At 51.9% G+C, this 16,747-nt stretch overlaps 6 protein-coding genes across 6 annotated transcripts; 2 read left to right on the plus strand and 4 right to left on the minus strand.

Annotated features, from left to right (window-relative positions):
• Positions 1–56: 56 nt before the first annotated feature.
• On the plus strand, positions 57–1,361 carry P174DRAFT_376047 (putative oxidoreductase, short-chain dehydrogenase/reductase family; the record flags this gene model as incomplete). Its single annotated transcript, XM_024822659.1, has 6 exons — positions 57–135; positions 202–653; positions 723–849; positions 905–976; positions 1,029–1,139; positions 1,225–1,361. 6 exons carry the CDS (start codon positions 57–59, stop codon positions 1,359–1,361), a joined length of 978 nt encoding a protein of 325 aa, XP_024679573.1.
• A 1,071-nt stretch (positions 1,362–2,432) lies between these two features.
• P174DRAFT_423837 (putative MFS transporter) lies at positions 2,433–4,527 on the plus strand (the record flags this gene model as incomplete). Its single annotated transcript, XM_024825155.1, has 9 exons — positions 2,433–2,626; positions 2,700–2,907; positions 2,974–2,990; positions 3,050–3,152; positions 3,202–3,650; positions 3,705–3,791; positions 3,841–3,894; positions 3,949–4,278; positions 4,344–4,527. The coding sequence occupies 9 exons, from the start codon at positions 2,433–2,435 to the stop codon at positions 4,525–4,527; spliced, it is 1,626 nt and encodes a 541-aa protein (XP_024679574.1).
• A 73-nt stretch (positions 4,528–4,600) lies between these two features.
• P174DRAFT_514955 (glycoside hydrolase family 43 protein) lies at positions 4,601–5,593 on the minus strand (the record flags this gene model as incomplete). The annotated part of the gene is made up of 3 exons (XM_024832118.1): positions 5,355–5,593; positions 5,033–5,316; positions 4,601–4,934 (listed from the first exon to the last, which is right to left on the minus strand). The coding sequence occupies exons 1-3, from the start codon at positions 5,580–5,582 to the stop codon at positions 4,601–4,603; spliced, it is 846 nt and encodes a 281-aa protein (XP_024679575.1). The 5' UTR covers positions 5,583–5,593.
• Positions 5,594–5,998: 405 nt separating this feature from the next.
• On the minus strand, positions 5,999–6,619 carry P174DRAFT_375669 (uncharacterized protein; the record flags this gene model as incomplete). Its single annotated transcript, XM_024822635.1, has 1 exon — positions 5,999–6,619. The coding sequence occupies one exon, from the start codon at positions 6,617–6,619 to the stop codon at positions 5,999–6,001; it is 621 nt and encodes a 206-aa protein (XP_024679576.1).
• Positions 6,620–6,995: 376 nt separating this feature from the next.
• Positions 6,996–9,600, minus strand: P174DRAFT_453870 (oligopeptidase family protein). The gene is made up of 2 exons (XM_024829187.1): positions 9,373–9,600; positions 6,996–9,274 (listed from the first exon to the last, which is right to left on the minus strand). The coding sequence occupies exons 1-2, from the start codon at positions 9,402–9,404 to the stop codon at positions 7,120–7,122; spliced, it is 2,187 nt and encodes a 728-aa protein (XP_024679577.1). The 5' UTR covers positions 9,405–9,600; the 3' UTR covers positions 6,996–7,119.
• Positions 9,601–9,739: 139 nt separating this feature from the next.
• Positions 9,740–16,715, minus strand: P174DRAFT_444740 (ATP-dependent RNA helicase BRR2). The gene is made up of 2 exons (XM_024828163.1): positions 16,647–16,715; positions 9,740–16,590 (listed from the first exon to the last, which is right to left on the minus strand). Exon 2 carries the CDS (start codon positions 16,465–16,467, stop codon positions 9,838–9,840), a length of 6,630 nt encoding a protein of 2,209 aa, XP_024679578.1. The 5' UTR covers positions 16,468–16,590; positions 16,647–16,715; the 3' UTR covers positions 9,740–9,837.
• Between the last annotated feature and the right edge of the window lie 32 nt (positions 16,716–16,747).

A 16,747-nucleotide genomic window follows, 5' to 3' on the forward strand; every position in this document is an offset into this window, starting at 1 on the left:
TCTCAATGCTACCAAGCTGTACAGGCCCCGTGAGCCCTTGATCAACAGCCGCAAACATGGCCATCGAATGGGGATCCGAGACCAAAGGTGTTGAAGTGGTCAATGCCTTTCCCATGAGCGTCAAGAAACGAACATGTAGGCAAAACACATCCAGCCCTTTCAAATACTGCAGTCATAGGCTAAATCTCCTTCCATCGAAAGTCCTCTTGACCGGAGTCAGTGGGACAGGACTGTCAGCAGCAACCGCCGAGGCCCTGGCAAGCGGCGATGCAGCCGCCATTATCCTGATGGGCAAGTCGCAGGCCGAAGCGCAAGCGATGATCGACGATATCAACCACAGACATCCCAAGGCCAAGCTGATCTTCATCTCGGTAGATTTTGGCCGGTTGGCCTCTGTGCGCGAGGCGGCGGAAGCTATTAAGAAGCTTGAGGTTCCTATCGATGGGTTTGTTGGGTTTCCCACGATAATGGCTGGACTGTGGATGAAGACGGAGGACGGAATCGAGTCTCATTTCCAGTGCAACTATCTCGGCAATTTCCTCCTGATCAATTTGGTGGTGCATTTGATGCCGGCGGGTTCAAGGGTGGTCATGGTTTGCTCTAGTATCCGGTCTGAAGCGCCGCCGCCTGCCTGGGATGACCCCAATTTCGCAGTAAGTGATTTACTCTGGTTTGGATTAGGATACGAAAGGTAATGTCACGGGTATCTGTCGATTCTGCAGGACGGGAAGATATATCATCCACTCGATGCATATGCTCTATCGATGTTTGCCAACGTTCAGATGGTCAAGTGTCTGGCTATCACGGGCTGTGGACGGTCAATGGGCACCTTTTCTGTCAATGCTGGAAGTGAGTTTGCGGCCTCGTCATTTTCCATCTTCGGCCTGAGCTGAACATCCTTCAGACACCAAGCCAAGCCTTCAGACCGTTGCTTCGCCAGAGCAGGTAGCTTCATGGCTCCAAAGGAAGAAAGAGTGTGCGTGCAGAACCAGATGACTCCCTGCATTTGATGAGTTCCTGACAGTCAGCTCTGTTTGAAGTGGGGGAAGACCTACCGCTGCTTCTTCAACAAGCGCCAAAGTCGGCGTCGCAGGGAATTGCCACGATTCTCAGAGCTCTTCTGGATCCGGATATCAGTGGTGAGTGGGATCCTCTCTTATGATTGTGTAAGATACAATGTGTCGACGGGAGACTATCGTGCTCATGGATTTACATCGGGAATAGAACGTTCCGGCGCATACCTAGACAATTGCCAAATTCTTGCTCTGCCGAAAATTGACTTCCCTGCTGGTGAGGAGAACGGTCGAGCGTTGTGGACACGGAGTGAGCAGATGGTAGGGCAGGAGTTTAAGCGTCTCTAGAGTTGACCCGGCTGTCTACTTATGTGTAGGAAAGTAGATAGATATGATTGTTCCTAGATGAGTATACCTTTGCACGGTAGGTAGATCCATCTCTAATGACCAGATAATAGAACCAAGGTGAATCCTGCGATCTTTGCTAATGAGTAGATATCGTCTCCGTGGAGACATCCAATGAGAATAATTGCTGAGAGGTATCTCCATGTGCGGGGGAACCCAGCTGTCTCCAACTTGGCCACGAATGTATCGACCACGCAAACCGAACAGTTCCATCTCATCCCATATCTGTCGGCGAGTCCATCCAATGATCGGAAGACAAGGAAGGGAGAAGATCGACTCCAGTCAAGCTACGGTGATAAGCAACTACTCAGTGGCGCTGGCTAGCTCCTTGCTTAGCTCGACGGCCACTGAGACTGCCCAATGAAGCTCACCAGAAGCCCATCATCCTTGTTCCCTCCTCCCCAGACAGAGTCCCATCAAGAGAGGAGAAAGGACCGCTTCCAGAGCATTGGCCGTCTTTGTATCGGCGGAGTCACAGAGCGAGGAACCTGCTTCCATCATCTCACGCTTCTGACTATGGATCATCGTCCCCTCGTGGAGAGAGCCCGATAAGCAGTTAAGTGGGCCTCGTTGATATCTGAGCTCGAGGCATCCATGCATCATCATCCAGTCTCATGATAGCGGAATGCTTCCGACCCGTGCTTATCGGCTATTGTGCGATGCGGTACATATGTGATGCTGCGCTTGCACCTGATGACTATCAGGAATGTGCATCTCCCATATCGCGTCTTGGTGGATCCTCGAGAGGAGCAGATAACGAGTACTCGTACTTACCATTCAACTTCGACGCTCAGGTTGTCTTCGATCCTAAAACTCGTAGCAGTGTGATTGATACATTCTGCAGTGTGACTTATATCTTGAGCTCACCGCTCGACTCTGATCGGCAGTCCAATTGCACACCCATCGGGCTGAGCAGCGGTGTATACACATTCAGAACATCAAAGGACATGTAAACAGCATCATCGCAGTTCCGCAAACAGCATTTTGACCTTCTGCAGTTAATCCTGTCTCGTCATGGCGCCTCGTGTGGACAGCGACGCCATCCCAGGCACGTTCACCCTGGTGGACGTGGATGGTGTCTTGGCCACTCGTCACCTTGATAGAGGAGACAGAGATATTGTGCTCGTGCCTGAACCTTCCAATGACCCGGATGATCCCTTGAATTGGTCACCACGGCGCAAGCTACTATCTACGATCTGTGTGAGCGTGTGAGTCAACCGATGTCGTTGTTTTGATCAAGAGTTCCTGATCGAACAGCTAATCTGCTCCCCTATGGTTCAGATATACCTTGTTTGCAGGAATCTCAACTTCCGTTGTTTATTCGGTGCTTGTTCAGCTCTCTGAAGAGACAGGCGTTGCAGTGGACACTCTCAACCAGGGAACCGGATATCTCTTCTTGCTCGCAGGCTGGGGTCTTCTCTTCTGGCAACCATTTGCGTTGCAGTATGGTAAACGATTGACGTACATTCTCTCATTAGTGGGTATATTGGTGAGTCTGCAAAGATGTTGTACGGCTGCCATGATCAGGAGACTGACAAGGAGTCTTTTTGCATAGGCTACATTGGTATGGGGGTACGTTGTCATGATGCTCCGTCGTGGACTTCAATCGCTAATGACGAGACCGCCAACAGTCCTTATGTCCGTTCGAACGACGAGTGGATTGGCCGCAGCATTCTGTCAGGCTTCTTTGTTGCTCCAATTGAAGCCCTTCCAGAAGTGACCGTGACCGACGTGGTAAGTATTTATGGATCAGACTTTCATGCCGCTTATTGATAAAGTCTAGTACTTTACGCATGAACGAGGGACGTATATGGGCCTGTACGCTTTCTTTTTGGCCGGGAGCAACTACTTTGCGCCGGTCATATGCGGCTTCATCGCCCAATACCAGGGATGGCAATGGGTTTTCTACTGGCCTGCCATATTCTGCGCTGTGACTATCGTGTTCCTCTTTTTCTTCATGGAGGAGACAAACTACGCGCGGAAACATGCCGAGACAGCCACGGTCGAGGGCGTGATAGAGTCGTCAACGACCCCCTCCGAGCAAGATGACCAGGAAAAGTCTCTACCTGCCACTGCACAACCGGATGAAACAGAGTGTGGAGTTATCTACTGCAAGAAAACCTATATTCAGAAGCTGTCAATCATTAGACCTCGACAACCCAGGAACAACATGTTTAGGAGGTTCTACCAAACGTTGTATTACCTGAGCTGGCCGGTTATCTTCTATGCTGGGTACGCCAACCGCTTTCTCATCTTCATCTGTAACATTGGATACTGACGAGGCAGGTTCTCATATGGCTCGTACCTGATATGGTTCAACGTGTTGAATGCCACTTCGTCTCTTATTCTGGGGTCAGCACCGTATAATTTCAGGTAGGACTGCCTAGAGAATATCCTAGATGCGTCCGACTAAGTATGACAGTTCGTCGATGGTCGGTCTGAGCTATCTCGCATGCTGTCTGGGTGTCATTGCCGGGTAAGTTGATGACTAGCGATGAATCAACGTACAGACCCTACTAACACAGCCTAGGTCTCTCTTCACCGGAAGATTCAGCGACTGGCTTACTATCAAACTAGCTCGACGAAACGGCGGAGTGATGGAAGCCGAGCAGCGTCTCTGGCCCTTCCTTGCATGTCTGATCCTTGTCCCAGGATCGTTACTTCTCTGGGGTGTGGGTGCAGCCCACGAGGTTCACTGGTTCGGGCTACTAGTTGCGATGTGCCTTCTTGCGCTCGCCAACACCTGTGGAATCACCTTGAGCGTCAACTATCTCGTCGACAGCTACAGGGAGCTGAGCGGCGATGCGATGGCTAGTGTGATCTTGGTTCGCAACACAATGTCCTTTGCCATGGGCTACGGGTATGTTGCAACTTACGGCTCAAGCGGACTTGACTGCCAGTGCTGACGAAGACTTACTTGCATAGTATTACACCCTGGCTTGAAGACCTGGGATATCAGAACTGCTTTGTGTCCGCGGCGTTCATTGGCATGGCCATATCTGCCGTGTTCCTGGTGATTATCAAATGGGGAAAGACATTCCGAGCTCGCAGTCGCGACAAGTATTGGAGAATTGTCATGGAGAATCAAGCCAGGGGAATGGGACACTGATGTCTCAAGTATGACGAAGGAGACAAGATAACATAATGACATGCTTCATGATATATACATCTGCAATAAGCGCTCATTCAGCCAGCTTGATATTCCCGTCCGCATCATAAACAATCTCCTGCATCTTCACACTCCGCAGATGATCCACCCCTCCGGACAGCGAACAGTCATGATAGAAAAGATACCACTTCCCCTGGAACTCCGCAATAGAATGATGCGTCGTCCAGCCGAGCACCGGCTCCAGGATCCGGCCGCGGTACGTGAACGGCCCCAGCGGACTATCCCCCGTCGCATACACCAGGTAATGCGTATCGCCCGTCGACCACGAGAAGTAATACTTGCCGTTATACTTGTGCATCCACGCCGCCTCGAAGAACCGCCGCTCATGGTCATCCGCCGCCAGCGGCCTCCCCTCCTTATCCACAATCTCCAGCTCCTGAATATCTCCCTCAAACTCAAGCATATCCTCTGTAAGCCGCGCCACCCGCGGATACAGCGCCTTCACCCCTCCCCGCTGGGCTCCTGCGGGCCCGTCTTCGACGCATCGAACTCCCATTCCCCCTTCTCCGACTTGCTCCAGCACTGCAACTGCCCGCCCCATATCCCGCCAAAGTACAAATACGCCTGCCCGTCGTCATCGACAAACGCCGCCGGGTCAATGCTGTAGCTGCCGCGGATGGGATTCGGCTGCGGCGCGAACGGCCCCTCGGGCTTATCGCCCACCGCGACGCCAATGCGGAAGATGCCCTCGCGGTCGCGCGCAGGGAAGTACAGGTAGTACTTTCCGTTCTTGGTTGCGGCGTCGGGGCCCAGAGCTGCTTGGAGACCCAGGGGATGTCGGTGTCCTTGAGGACGACGCCGTGGTCGGTGACGGGGCCGCCGACGGTCTCCAGCGAGAAGACGTGGTAGTCGTTCATGTCGTATTGGTCGCCATTGTCGTTGAATTGGATGTCTGTCTCGCGGTCGTGCGAGGGGTAGATGTATAGTTTGTTGTTGAAGACGTGGGCGGAGGGGTCCGCGGTGTAGATGTGTTTGACGAGGGGTTCGTTGGCCATTTTCTTTTTTCAACTGTCTAGTCTAGTCTAGCGAGTGAAGTGATTTGCTTGAGCATCCTGATATTGAACGTCCCTTCTTATACATCTTTAGAGCCTCGGTTTTTATCCGACTCAGGCTAAACAATAGACCCCAAGAAATTACCCCACCACTCCATCAGGCTAAACGGGGGATTAGATTCGGATACCTTTAATCAGATAATAATCCGTAGACTGGTATTGAGGCGATGTTGAAATGTAGTCCCTGTCCTATGACATTCTAGTATGCGTTTAGCTGAATTGTACTCCGTGTCTATCAAAGCTGAATATGCATGCAATCACTGCCCACCACAAACTCCCGCAAACCAACAAGACAAAAAAAGACAAAAGCAAAGACGAACAAAGACATGCGACACACCTTTCAGACCCCAAAAGAAGAATCAACGCCCCCATGCCTTCCACCGCAAAATAGCATCAGGATCATCCCGCTGCGCCTGTAGAAGACTCTGCTCCCACTCCCACTCCATCCTCTCCAAAAGCGCCTCTGTTTCGTCCTCTCCATGCTCCTTGATAGTAGGCGACTCACACCCCCTCAGCCCAATAAAGCGACCGAACCGTCTTCGCTTGGTCTGTAGATCGACGCTCTTCTCGCCCTGTGTGCCGATCCACGCGGGGATCGAGACGGGGTATGCCCTCGTGGCTTCCACCGGGGGCCATACCTGGTGGAAGTGACGGGCTAGATCGTCCAGTTGCCGAGAGGTGAGTAGATTGTAGGCGAGGAGGGTCTTGGGGAATTCGGGATGCTGCTGCCCCGTGGTGCTGGAGACGAGGGGGCAGAGCGGAGTGCGTAGATGGCGGAGGATGGGCTGGAAGGATGGATGGACCCTCTTGGGTCGTTTTGCTTCTGCTTGGGATGGTGGCTGTGATGGCTTTGGTGTTGATCGGCTCGAGGTCGGGTTTGTGGGTGTTGATGGTGAGAATGCACAGGAGATGCTGGGGGATTGAGGTGACGAGGGGTCTATCACGATACGGGGAAGGGAGGGATTGTTGCTGCCTTGCATTTTGTATATGGAAGTATTAGTTCTGGTCAAAGTGAGATATGGGCTTTTGGATATCTCTATAAGATTGTTTGTTCGTTGCTGCGTGGAAGTAGATTGCTCAAATCAAAGCACTTGGATCGTAGCGGAGGGATCATGGAGACGAGAGAAGGCTGTCATCGCTTATATAGTTCATCATGAACCATGAAACAGCGGATATGTGACAAAGGCTTACGGTGAATAAAAGCCACGACAAGAATAGGAACTCTTTGTTGGTGCCAACAGACCAGCACTCGGCCACATTGTACTCAGCCTTTGTCTCGAAGGCTTTTCCGTTCCATCTAGAATACGACAAATCAAGGAATAAGTTCATTCAACAATGTAATGAAATATCCATTGAGGGTAATGAACGAAGATTATGAAACAGAAACTGGAATTCAATGATACCGACGAGGCTATATCAAAAGGTCATTGTCATTGTGCACATCCAAGCAGAAATACTGAGTCGTTACAGAGACTTGAGACTATGAAAGAGATAGACCAGCTACACGCTTCTCCAACGGTGTCTTCTTCGAGCTAAAGGCGTTGCTTTTTTCATCAGTCACTGGAGGCAAGCCCACATGCTTGTTGATCCAGTTGAAAACCGTCCGGTGCCATACGAGAGAGTTCTCCGGATTGAGCACCCAGTGGTTCTCGTCTGGAAAGGTCAGGAAGGCACTCTCGATCCCTCTCATCTGCAGGACGTTGAACGCTGCGAGTCCCTCGGCTATCGTCAAACGGTAGTCGAGCTCATTGTGGATGATCAGATGGGGTGTCTGCCAATGCTCCGTAAAACGAGACGGATCCCACTTCTCCCAGTTTTCTGGGACCTTCCAGATCGGGCCCCCCAGATCATGGAGCGGGAAGTATTGTTCCTCACTGGCAAGCTGAGAGGTCATGCTGAATACACCATCGTGAGTGACGAGCGCCTTGAATCGACGGCCGAGAGGGTGGCCCTGGATCCAGTTCATCATATAACCACCATAAGACGCTCCAAGTGCAACGGCTCTCGTGGTGTCAACGTAATCCAGATTCTCCTCGATGTAGTCAAACCCTTTTTCAATATCGATGTAAGGTAGGCCTCCCCAAGAGCCACGGATCGCGTCTGTAAATGGTTGCCCGTACCCGGTGCTACCTCGTGGATTGGGCGTAATGACGACGTAACCTTGCTCAGCAAACACGGCAGGATTCCACCGAGTGCTCCATTGATCGTTCCATGCGCCCTGGGGCCCTCCATGAATCAGATAAGCGAGCGGATACTTGCTGCCAGGCTTGAAATTGGACGGTTTAACCACCCACGCATGGACGGGGTGATCCTCCGCACCTTTGAACCAAATCTCATCCACCTGTGTGGGTGACAGACCAAAGGCGGCGCCTCCACGGCCAATAGATGAGACGACTCTGACCTTGGATGTATCCTGGGTGTCAATGATGGTCCACAAGCTATTGTCTACCAGATTGTTGCTGGCGATCAACAAATTCGATGAATTCGCCCCCAAAGGAAAAACATCCGTAACATAACCAGAATGCGTGAGCAGCTTCAACACATCAGGTGTACTATGGCGGACATTGTCGAGCGGAAGTTGATACAAAACGCCACGGCCCTGCTGCTCGACCTGAACGAATAATGACTGATCATCCTTAGCAAAGGTCAATCCCGACGGGCTGAGATCCCACTGTCCCTTGCCATCAGCAGAGGCAAAAATCTCAATCATCTCACCACTCCAAGGATTTGGAACGTATAGGATTCTGTTCTTGTCCGACTCATAGCCATCCTCACGCATCGCGAGGAGAGCAATCGAGCTGCCGTCAGACGAAAGAACAGGGGATGACATAGCACCCTCGAGACCCTTGACCGTGCACACCTTGGCTTCCAGAGCGCCCACGCCAGTCCACGAGAACATCGGACAGTAGTAGCACGAGCAGGAAGTGTGCGTCGCGGGGTTGAGATTAGGATCCTTCGCAACAAACACAATTGCTGATGGGCTGATGTCAAAATCACCGGAGCCGCCAAAAGGCGGGATAGGCGACTCAACCCCAGTCAGCCCACAAATCGAGATCAGGTTCGTCAGCCCAGAGACGGAATATCTGCCCGCCTGCCGAGTAGCAGGGGACAGGGGTGCACGCTGCAGCAAGCCATACCAAATGGCGTTGCGCTGTGGCTCAATCCACGAGTCCCAGTGTCGGACAAACAGGGACGTGTACAGCCTGCCGGAACTGAGAGGCTTTTTGGCGTCGTGTGGGTTGTACAATGACCCATCCGGGTTGGCCTTCCCGGCCACCGCAAACCCAATTTTGCCCGGTTCGACAACAGTCACTTTGAGGTCGGACACGGGACCGGGCACAGTGCCCGCAGTGTAGGTCTTGTCGACTTCCCGCGCATCTCCGACAATGAAGCTGGTGTTGCCATTTGCCTTTGTCTTCAGCCAGACCAGCTGGTCGCTGTTATCCAGCCACTGTGGGCTGCTGGCGCCCGGGTCGTTCGTGATGAGGGCCGATCGGCCGGTGGCGATGTCTAGTACACGGATCTCATTGGTCTTGGAATGAGAGTCGAAGGAGTAGGATGTCTGTGTGTAGACGGCAAGTGTCCCGGTAGAGTTGGGGATGGGCCCAGAGCGGCGGGGAGCTCCCAGGAGGACCCTAACCAGGTCAGCGATCAGAATTCTGGTGAAACACACCTTTTTCTGACTCAAGGGGTCTTCCCAGATTCTAGGAAGAGACGAGGCTTATCTACTTACTCTGGAGTAAACTTCATTGATCGGATGGTCATGTCCGTTCAGCAGCGATAAGAGCTGTCTTGATAAGATCGGCGCCAAGCGTTGAGGGGAAGACAATGCGATTGGGTTGAACAGACAAGATTGTGTAACTTATAGATAATGGGTTACTATTATACTGTATATATGGCAAACTGTAAGATAAAACAATGATGGATGATGGGGATGGATCAGTTCAGGAGGGGTTGGTTGTGGGGTGATGAAGGGGGAAGAGAAGGAGAGGTTGGAGAAATGGAGAGAGCTATCTTATCGCGTGAGGAGAAGATCGTCCTTTAATCAGTTACATACATACTAGTCTACTCTACGGAATGATCTGAAGCTTGAAAATCGAACATTCTTATTATCATTGCTTCCACGTAGATTGACCGTATAAATACAACAAAGAAAATTAACAGACGGGTCTAGGTGCCAACAGATTTTATAAACCCTTTACTCCTCTTCCTCCTCGCTTTCATCCTCTTCCATGCCTTCAGCTGCCGTTACAGTAAACGTAGGAGCTTGGTCGACGCCTACATAGCTGTCGCACATCAGGTACAGCGTCAGCTCATGCTCACCAGGCGTAGGCACAATGTACTCCAGGCGCAACTCCAATTTGCGTCCAATGGTAACTCGCTTGATGGCAAGCAAATTCTTCGTCTTCTCGTCTCCCACAACCAACCACCAATTCTCCATCTTCTTGCCGGGGTAGAACGGCGCGTGTACAGTGGTGTCAGGTTCCTCGTCCTCTTCGACTTCCCGTTCAATCTGGATCTTGAGATACGCCGGCTCGCCGGATGTAATGTTGTCGGAATCCTCCACCTGGAAGTCAAGGTCAAGGTTGGGATACTTCTCGTTCGTGAACGCGGCAGCTTGAGCCAACTGTGAGTTATCGAGACCAAGTCGCTTGACCAACGTGGGGTAGTCCTTGTTCTCGGATGGATCCATCGCTTCCATGAATTCGAAGATGTCGTTGATGTTGTACTCATTGGCCACCTTGATGGCTTCAGGGCCAAAGTGAGGAATCTGCTTAAGAGGGCTGTCCCGATCCCACATGGCTTGGACCACCATCTGTGACATCTCCATGGCATTCATTGCGTTCAAGTGACCCTCGGATGAGAGAACATCGACACATGCACTGAGAAGGTTGAGAACCTTGCTGACAATGACCTCCTGGTCCTTGGCAAGATCAATGGGCAGTTGCATGCGGGAGAAGTGAGCTTGCAGGAGAACAAAGGCCTTGAAGTGAGGCGAGTCGTAGGCGGGTTGCGACATCTTGACGGGCACACGATCGTACACTCGTCGCAGAATGTGGTCTTCGTGTCGCCGCATCTGAATCGATTCGAACTCCGTGGCTGACGTGATAATCTCCAGAATACCCTTGAGCTTCGTGCGAGCGCTGAGCGACAGGAGGAAGGTCTGCATGGTGATGAAGGAAATGTTGTAATAAGCGCCAATCATGGCCGCATTGAGGGGCGAGACGCTGTCATCCTCCTCATCCAGGTCAATGATCTTAGCCTCCGACAGCTCCCTCAATGTGTTCTCCACCAACTCGGACAAGAAAGTGCTGAGACCTTCGTGGCTAATATCACTCAGACCGTAGAAGCTGGGGTTGGCAAGGAGACGGCGGTAAAAGTACGTGTAAGTCATCCAATCCACAGCGTCCTGTGTCGAAGTGATCGTCCTCGTGCTGATCTCAGTGACAAATGCGTCATGTAAGTACAATTGCAAATGACTCTCGACGGGCAAAGCTTCGTTAAGGAACTTCTTGTAATACTCGCGCTTGACTGAAGGTACCATCAGAACACCTCGGCCAATCTTGTCCTCTTTAGGGCGAGTAGCTTTGCCGAACATCTGCAGGATTTCGCTGATAGGATAATCAATGTAGCGGTGCTCGCGGCCTTCAAAGAACTGTGTTCCCATGACGATTACAAGATGCGCCGTGAGATTCAGGTCCCAGCAGACATCGCGTGAAGCAAGCAGGACCTGAATCGCACCAATGGTGAAGAGATGCGAGACAATACGCTTGTCAGTGGCGCTAAGAGCTTCGTGATAGTATCCAATGCCGTGGGAGAGCGATTCTGCCAGCGTCCGTTCCTGAATCCGATTCAGTAGTGGCGCAAGTTCATTCACATCAGCATGAAGGAATCGGTCTTCGTTATCATCAGCAGCGCAAGCAGCCAATAGATCAATAGCTGTTGATCTTGTCTGCTTGCGATTGGGTACAAACACAAGCGCGGGCTTGTCCGGAGCCAACTGCAAGATCGAGTGATACGCCGGTTTAGCCATGGCCAGCATGAGTGAGGGGAAGTGGGGAATGCTGAATGACTGGATATGGAGCTCGAGAGGCACGGGGCGAGCGTGAGGGCTGAAATTGTAAATTGTATGCTTGTTCGCACCAATCCACTCGCCGATGTCGCGGGCGTTAGCAAGAGGCACGCTCAGCCCAACGATGCGCATACCGTTCTCTAGCTGAAGAGCAATAGAATGCATGCGCGACACCACTACTTCGTACACATATCCTCCATAACCTCCAAGCATATGCAGTTCATCTGCGATAAACAGCTGCACGGATTGCACGTTCTTGCGCCTTTGCCATTGCCGGGACAGAACATCCCACTGCGTCGGCGTGGCGAGAACCAGATCTGCCTGATCCAGCAATTTCAGATCCGCAGTGGTCTCTCCAGTCAGCTTGACGATATTCTTGCCGCCACCGAGGTTACCCAACCGCTTCTCCCAGTCCGCATGTCGTTGATCAATCAATTCTTGGAAAGGAGCAATATAGACGGCTCTGCCACCTTTTCCGGTTGCCCAATGCCGCAGCAATGCAAGCTCAGCACAAACAGTTTTGCCGCTGCCCGTAGGAGCACCGAGGAAGACATTGTCATCGGTATCATACAACGACTTGAAAGTTTGGGACTGGATTTTGTTGAAGAATTGCCACTCAGGATACAGTTGCTGGTAATCCTCACGTTTCAGTGCCTTGACGGGCGCCCGTTGCATGTCCAGCAAAGGAGTATGGGGCGGGAATCGCTCCGGAAGAATCAGTTTCTGGAAAGACACCGCAATCTTGGTCTCTGAGTGCATCCACCGATCGGAAACGAGAGAGATGAAGTAGTTAGGGGGCATAGGCTCGGTAATGGGAACAGTAAATTCGACCAGGTGCTCATTCATCTCGGCCTGCGCATAGTCCTTCCGGAGGATGAATTGATCGTGGAACAAGATTTCCTCGCCGTCACAGTCCTCGACGAGGATCCAGAAGTCTTGCGCTGTTCCGTGCAAAGCATCATCCCACACGAAATTCGGAGTGATGGTAAGCTCCACTCGAAGCAATGACCGGGTTACAGGTTGAACTTGCGCCTGGACTTCCAAACGAGGGAACTTGGACACGAGATCACACACCGTCCGTCCAGCCTTGGGCATACCAAGAAGTTCGCCCATGCGAGGAGGGTCGAGGTCGAAATAGCTGGCCCAAGGCACGTCGATTCTCTCCGCTTTCTGCAGAATGTCCCGGGGACAGTGATGGAATTGACGGAGTGGTGTCATGGTCGGCCACATCCGCCGTTCCGCCATCTTGCAAAGGTCGAGAGCAGTCTTCGCGACAGATGACCAGCCTTTCTTCAAGGAAATCTCAAAAAGGGCCCGCAGAATACGACCCGCGGACTGAGTGACATACACCATGTCTGCCATCAAAGCAAGACCTTCTAGCTTCAGTCTGGAAATGTAGGCCTGCAGCAAAACGTTGATCTTCGAATGAGGTTCATCAATGCTCTCCTTCACAGGAACAGGAACACGACCGAGAAGTTTCGCTAACTCCAGCTTCTCGTCTTGGCGAACAGGGATGTACTTGAATTCGTCGCTGAGGGCGAAAATGCGGAAGAGCTCAATGGTTGAGATGGATGGTTGGATGTGCTGAGAGTAGGTCAACATGGAATTGTGGCCAATGTAGTAATGCGAAGCAATTCGTCCCAATTCCGTGGATTGCAGGCGTCCAGTCTTCTTGTCATACTTGATAAGTCCGGCCCGTTCCAGGATGACGGCTGCCGAGTGAACGAGGTCAACTCGCTTTTGTTCCAACGCGTCGTCGTTCTCATAATCGGCGCCCACGCTGTACAGGCCAGGCGAGCGGAGCATACGGACAAAAAGATAAGTGTAACCCAGCCACTCCACTCCCTCGTCGCGGTTGCGGACGTTTCCAAGAACGATCTCGGCATTCATGTTATCAGCAAGTTTGCTCATGAGCTGACTCTCAATCGGCAATTGCTGATTCATGAGGGAGAGGTAGTACTGAATTTCGGTTTGGGATGTGATGATGATACCTTCGCCAAACGTGTCGTATTGAGGTCGACCAGCTCGTCCCAGCATCTGGAGGACATCCTGAGGACTAAGCTCAACCCAGCTACCCTTCTCCGGTGAATATACCTGAGTGCCTTTGATAATAACGGTATGCGCGGGAAGGTTGACACCCCAGGCAAGAGTTGCCGTACATACGAGGACTTGAATGCTGCCATCAGCGAACAGCGCTTGGACGGAGTCACGATCAGCAAGACTCAGCCCTGCATGGTGGATACCGAAACCGTATGGCAACAGGTCTTTCAGCGATGCATCGTCGACGGACTCGGCTTCTTCCGCTAGAATAGCCCTGCTTGCAGCATCGCTACGCAAAATCTGGCCAATAGTCTCCATCTCCAATGCTTTATCCCTGATATACTTGGCCGTCTTCGCCGTTTCCTTTCGAGAGTGAACAAAGATGAGCATCTGGTTTCTTCGCTGCCCGACTTGCTCGAGAACCTTGGTATAGCAAATATCGTTCATCATCTTCAGCTGCTTGATAGCCTTTTTGTCGGTGACACCAATGAATTCCTGCTTCAAAGGGCATGGTCGATAAGAACCGTCAAAATGGAACAGGCCCTTACTGGGGTCGACTCGTAAGAAGCTGGCTACATCACGGTAGTTTGGCAAAGTTGCACTGAGACCGACGATGCGAACAGGTTCTCCGGTCTGCTCTACCTTGCGAATTGTCCGACTAACGATACTTTCAATGACGGGTCCTCGCTCGTCATGAAGCAAATGAATTTCATCGATGATAATCAGACGCACGAGCTTGATGTAACTCGTCTCCGACGCTTTTCTGGTAATGACGTCAAATTTTTCGGGAGTCGTGACAATCAGCTGGGTTTCAGCAATCTGTTGCTTTGTGAGTTGGCGATCACCAGTCAGCTCAGAAACTCGAATGCCGTATGGCTCGAGCCGTTTGCCGAGGTTGCCAACTTGCTCCTGGACCAGAGCTTTTAAGGGAGAGATATAAATGATTTTGAAATCATCGAGCATAATCTCACCGGTCTCCGGGTTGCGATTCTTGCCGATCTCGCGAAGAATGGTAAGCATGGCAACATTCGTCTTTCCAGATCCCGTAGGAGCACAGACAAGCATATTGCCATCATCGTGGAAGGCAGCTGGATAGCACTTGGTCTGAACTCTGTTGAGCTCCTTGGCACTACCAAAGCCGATACGGGCCCATTCAGGCAGCTCAGTGGCGGGGATGTTCTTCTCCCCAGGGTCTCGCTTGGGTTTCGGCGGTGGTACATGAATCTCCTCGTATCCTTTGAATGTTCGCTTGGTGGAACCTTGAGGTAGTTTGACATTAGGGTTGGTCATCAGATGGTTGCCTTGGTGGAAGACAAGGTTCTCCAGGTTGATCAGCCTCTTGGGCTGCAGACCGCCGACCAAGCCACCCTCTGCAGGCTTCTGTTCGGGAGCCGGCGCGCTAGGGACATCGACATCCATCAGATCGAGCTTGATCTTCTTCTCAGGTCGACCTGCCGCTTCATGGCGAACCGTCTTGCCTCGAATTTCGTCCAAAATAGCTCGGTGGCCAGCCTCCACCATCTCACTTTCGACGAGATGGCGAGCATCGGCATCTTCGGCAACCCTGCGCCAACGCGTTACCCACACAATCTTATCACGGTTCATGACGAATTTGGCGACAAGGTCTGGATGCTCATAATCGAAAAGTTCCATCAGATCGTTCTCCACGTCTCGCAGGGACTGCTCTGTGCCGTCCTCCGCTTTGCCACCAAGTATTTCCAGAGCCTGTGTGGCCTTCTCCTGCTGTATATGAGCGTCGGTATACACAGAACCAATTTGACGCTGTAACCAGTAAGCGTCGATTTGCCGGGCAGGAACTATCAAGTGCTTATCCCGTCGTTGGTCGGCGCGATCTAGCCCACCGTCGATGACCATCTCTTCCTCAGCCTCAAGACCTTCGATATTCGCCTTCTCGGCCGTCGCAGCCTCGACATCGGGAGCATCTTGTTCATCTGGCTCTTCATCGTCGGTCAGGTCATCCTCGTCTCGGACCTCGGTGACAGTGCCCATTCGCTCATCATCCTCATCTTCCTCGTCGAAGACGACGGCAACACCCTGACGTTCGTCGAGCTCTGCCTCTTCTTGGCCGTCCATTCCGCCCTCCATCTCTTCGTCCTCGTCTTGCGCATCGTAGTCCGTAATCTTCTTTCCCAGATTTACAAGCTCATTGAACTCTTTTGGACTCATGGAGCTGCCAAGCAAGTCATCAATCTCCTTTTTCTTGTCAAAGTCCTTCATATCTTCGTCCTTCAATAGCTCCAATACAGCATCGGCAGCACTTCGGACGACTTCGTGAGGGACATCGCCCAGATGACTCGCAGTCATAGTAAGGATAAGATCGTAGGTCGCGCGGGTGGCGGGCGTTCGAGGGCGATATTTCAACCCTTCGATAAGAGCATCGGCAGCGGAGAGAATACCCTGGCCGTGTAATTGCTGTTGCCCGCGACGTTTTCTCTGTTCTCGAGCAAGCACATCCTCCCCTTCTCGGATCGCACCACGCTCGATATCTGTAGGTCCGACGGGTTTCTTCTTGGTCTTTGGCGCATCGTCACGCGCGACTCTTGCGCCCATCTCCCGAATACTGATGCGTCCGGCAAGGGATTCTGGGTCACCGGTGGGTTCATCGTTGATGCGAGAGATAAAACGACGGTCCGCCTGGAGAACCAGGTTCGACATCGCCGAGTACTTGTACTGGGAGATATTTTGGTCCGCCATCTTGAAGGTGTTTCAACTGCGATATAAGAAAAAAAATCCGACAAAGAAAGAACGATAGTGCGACGACTTCTTTCAGTCGCCCGGGCTCGGTAGAGCTCAGATTCAGCCGGCGCGTCGACACACCTGCGTCAAGAAATGAATGGTGGAAATAATTAAGTGTCCGTAAAGGTTTTACAAACCTGGATCATCCTCTTGCAGCAGGCAAGCTTACTCGTTGTTGCAGGGTTGCAAGCTGCCTGTAGTGGTTTGGATGGTTGAAGGGAGATGGCGTTGAAAGTTG

The sequence above is a fragment of the Aspergillus novofumigatus genome, assembly GCF_002847465.1.
Source record: "Aspergillus novofumigatus IBT 16806 chromosome Unknown P174scaffold_7, whole genome shotgun sequence".
In the NCBI taxonomy this organism is placed as follows: Eukaryota; Fungi; Ascomycota; class Eurotiomycetes; order Eurotiales; family Aspergillaceae; genus Aspergillus; species Aspergillus novofumigatus.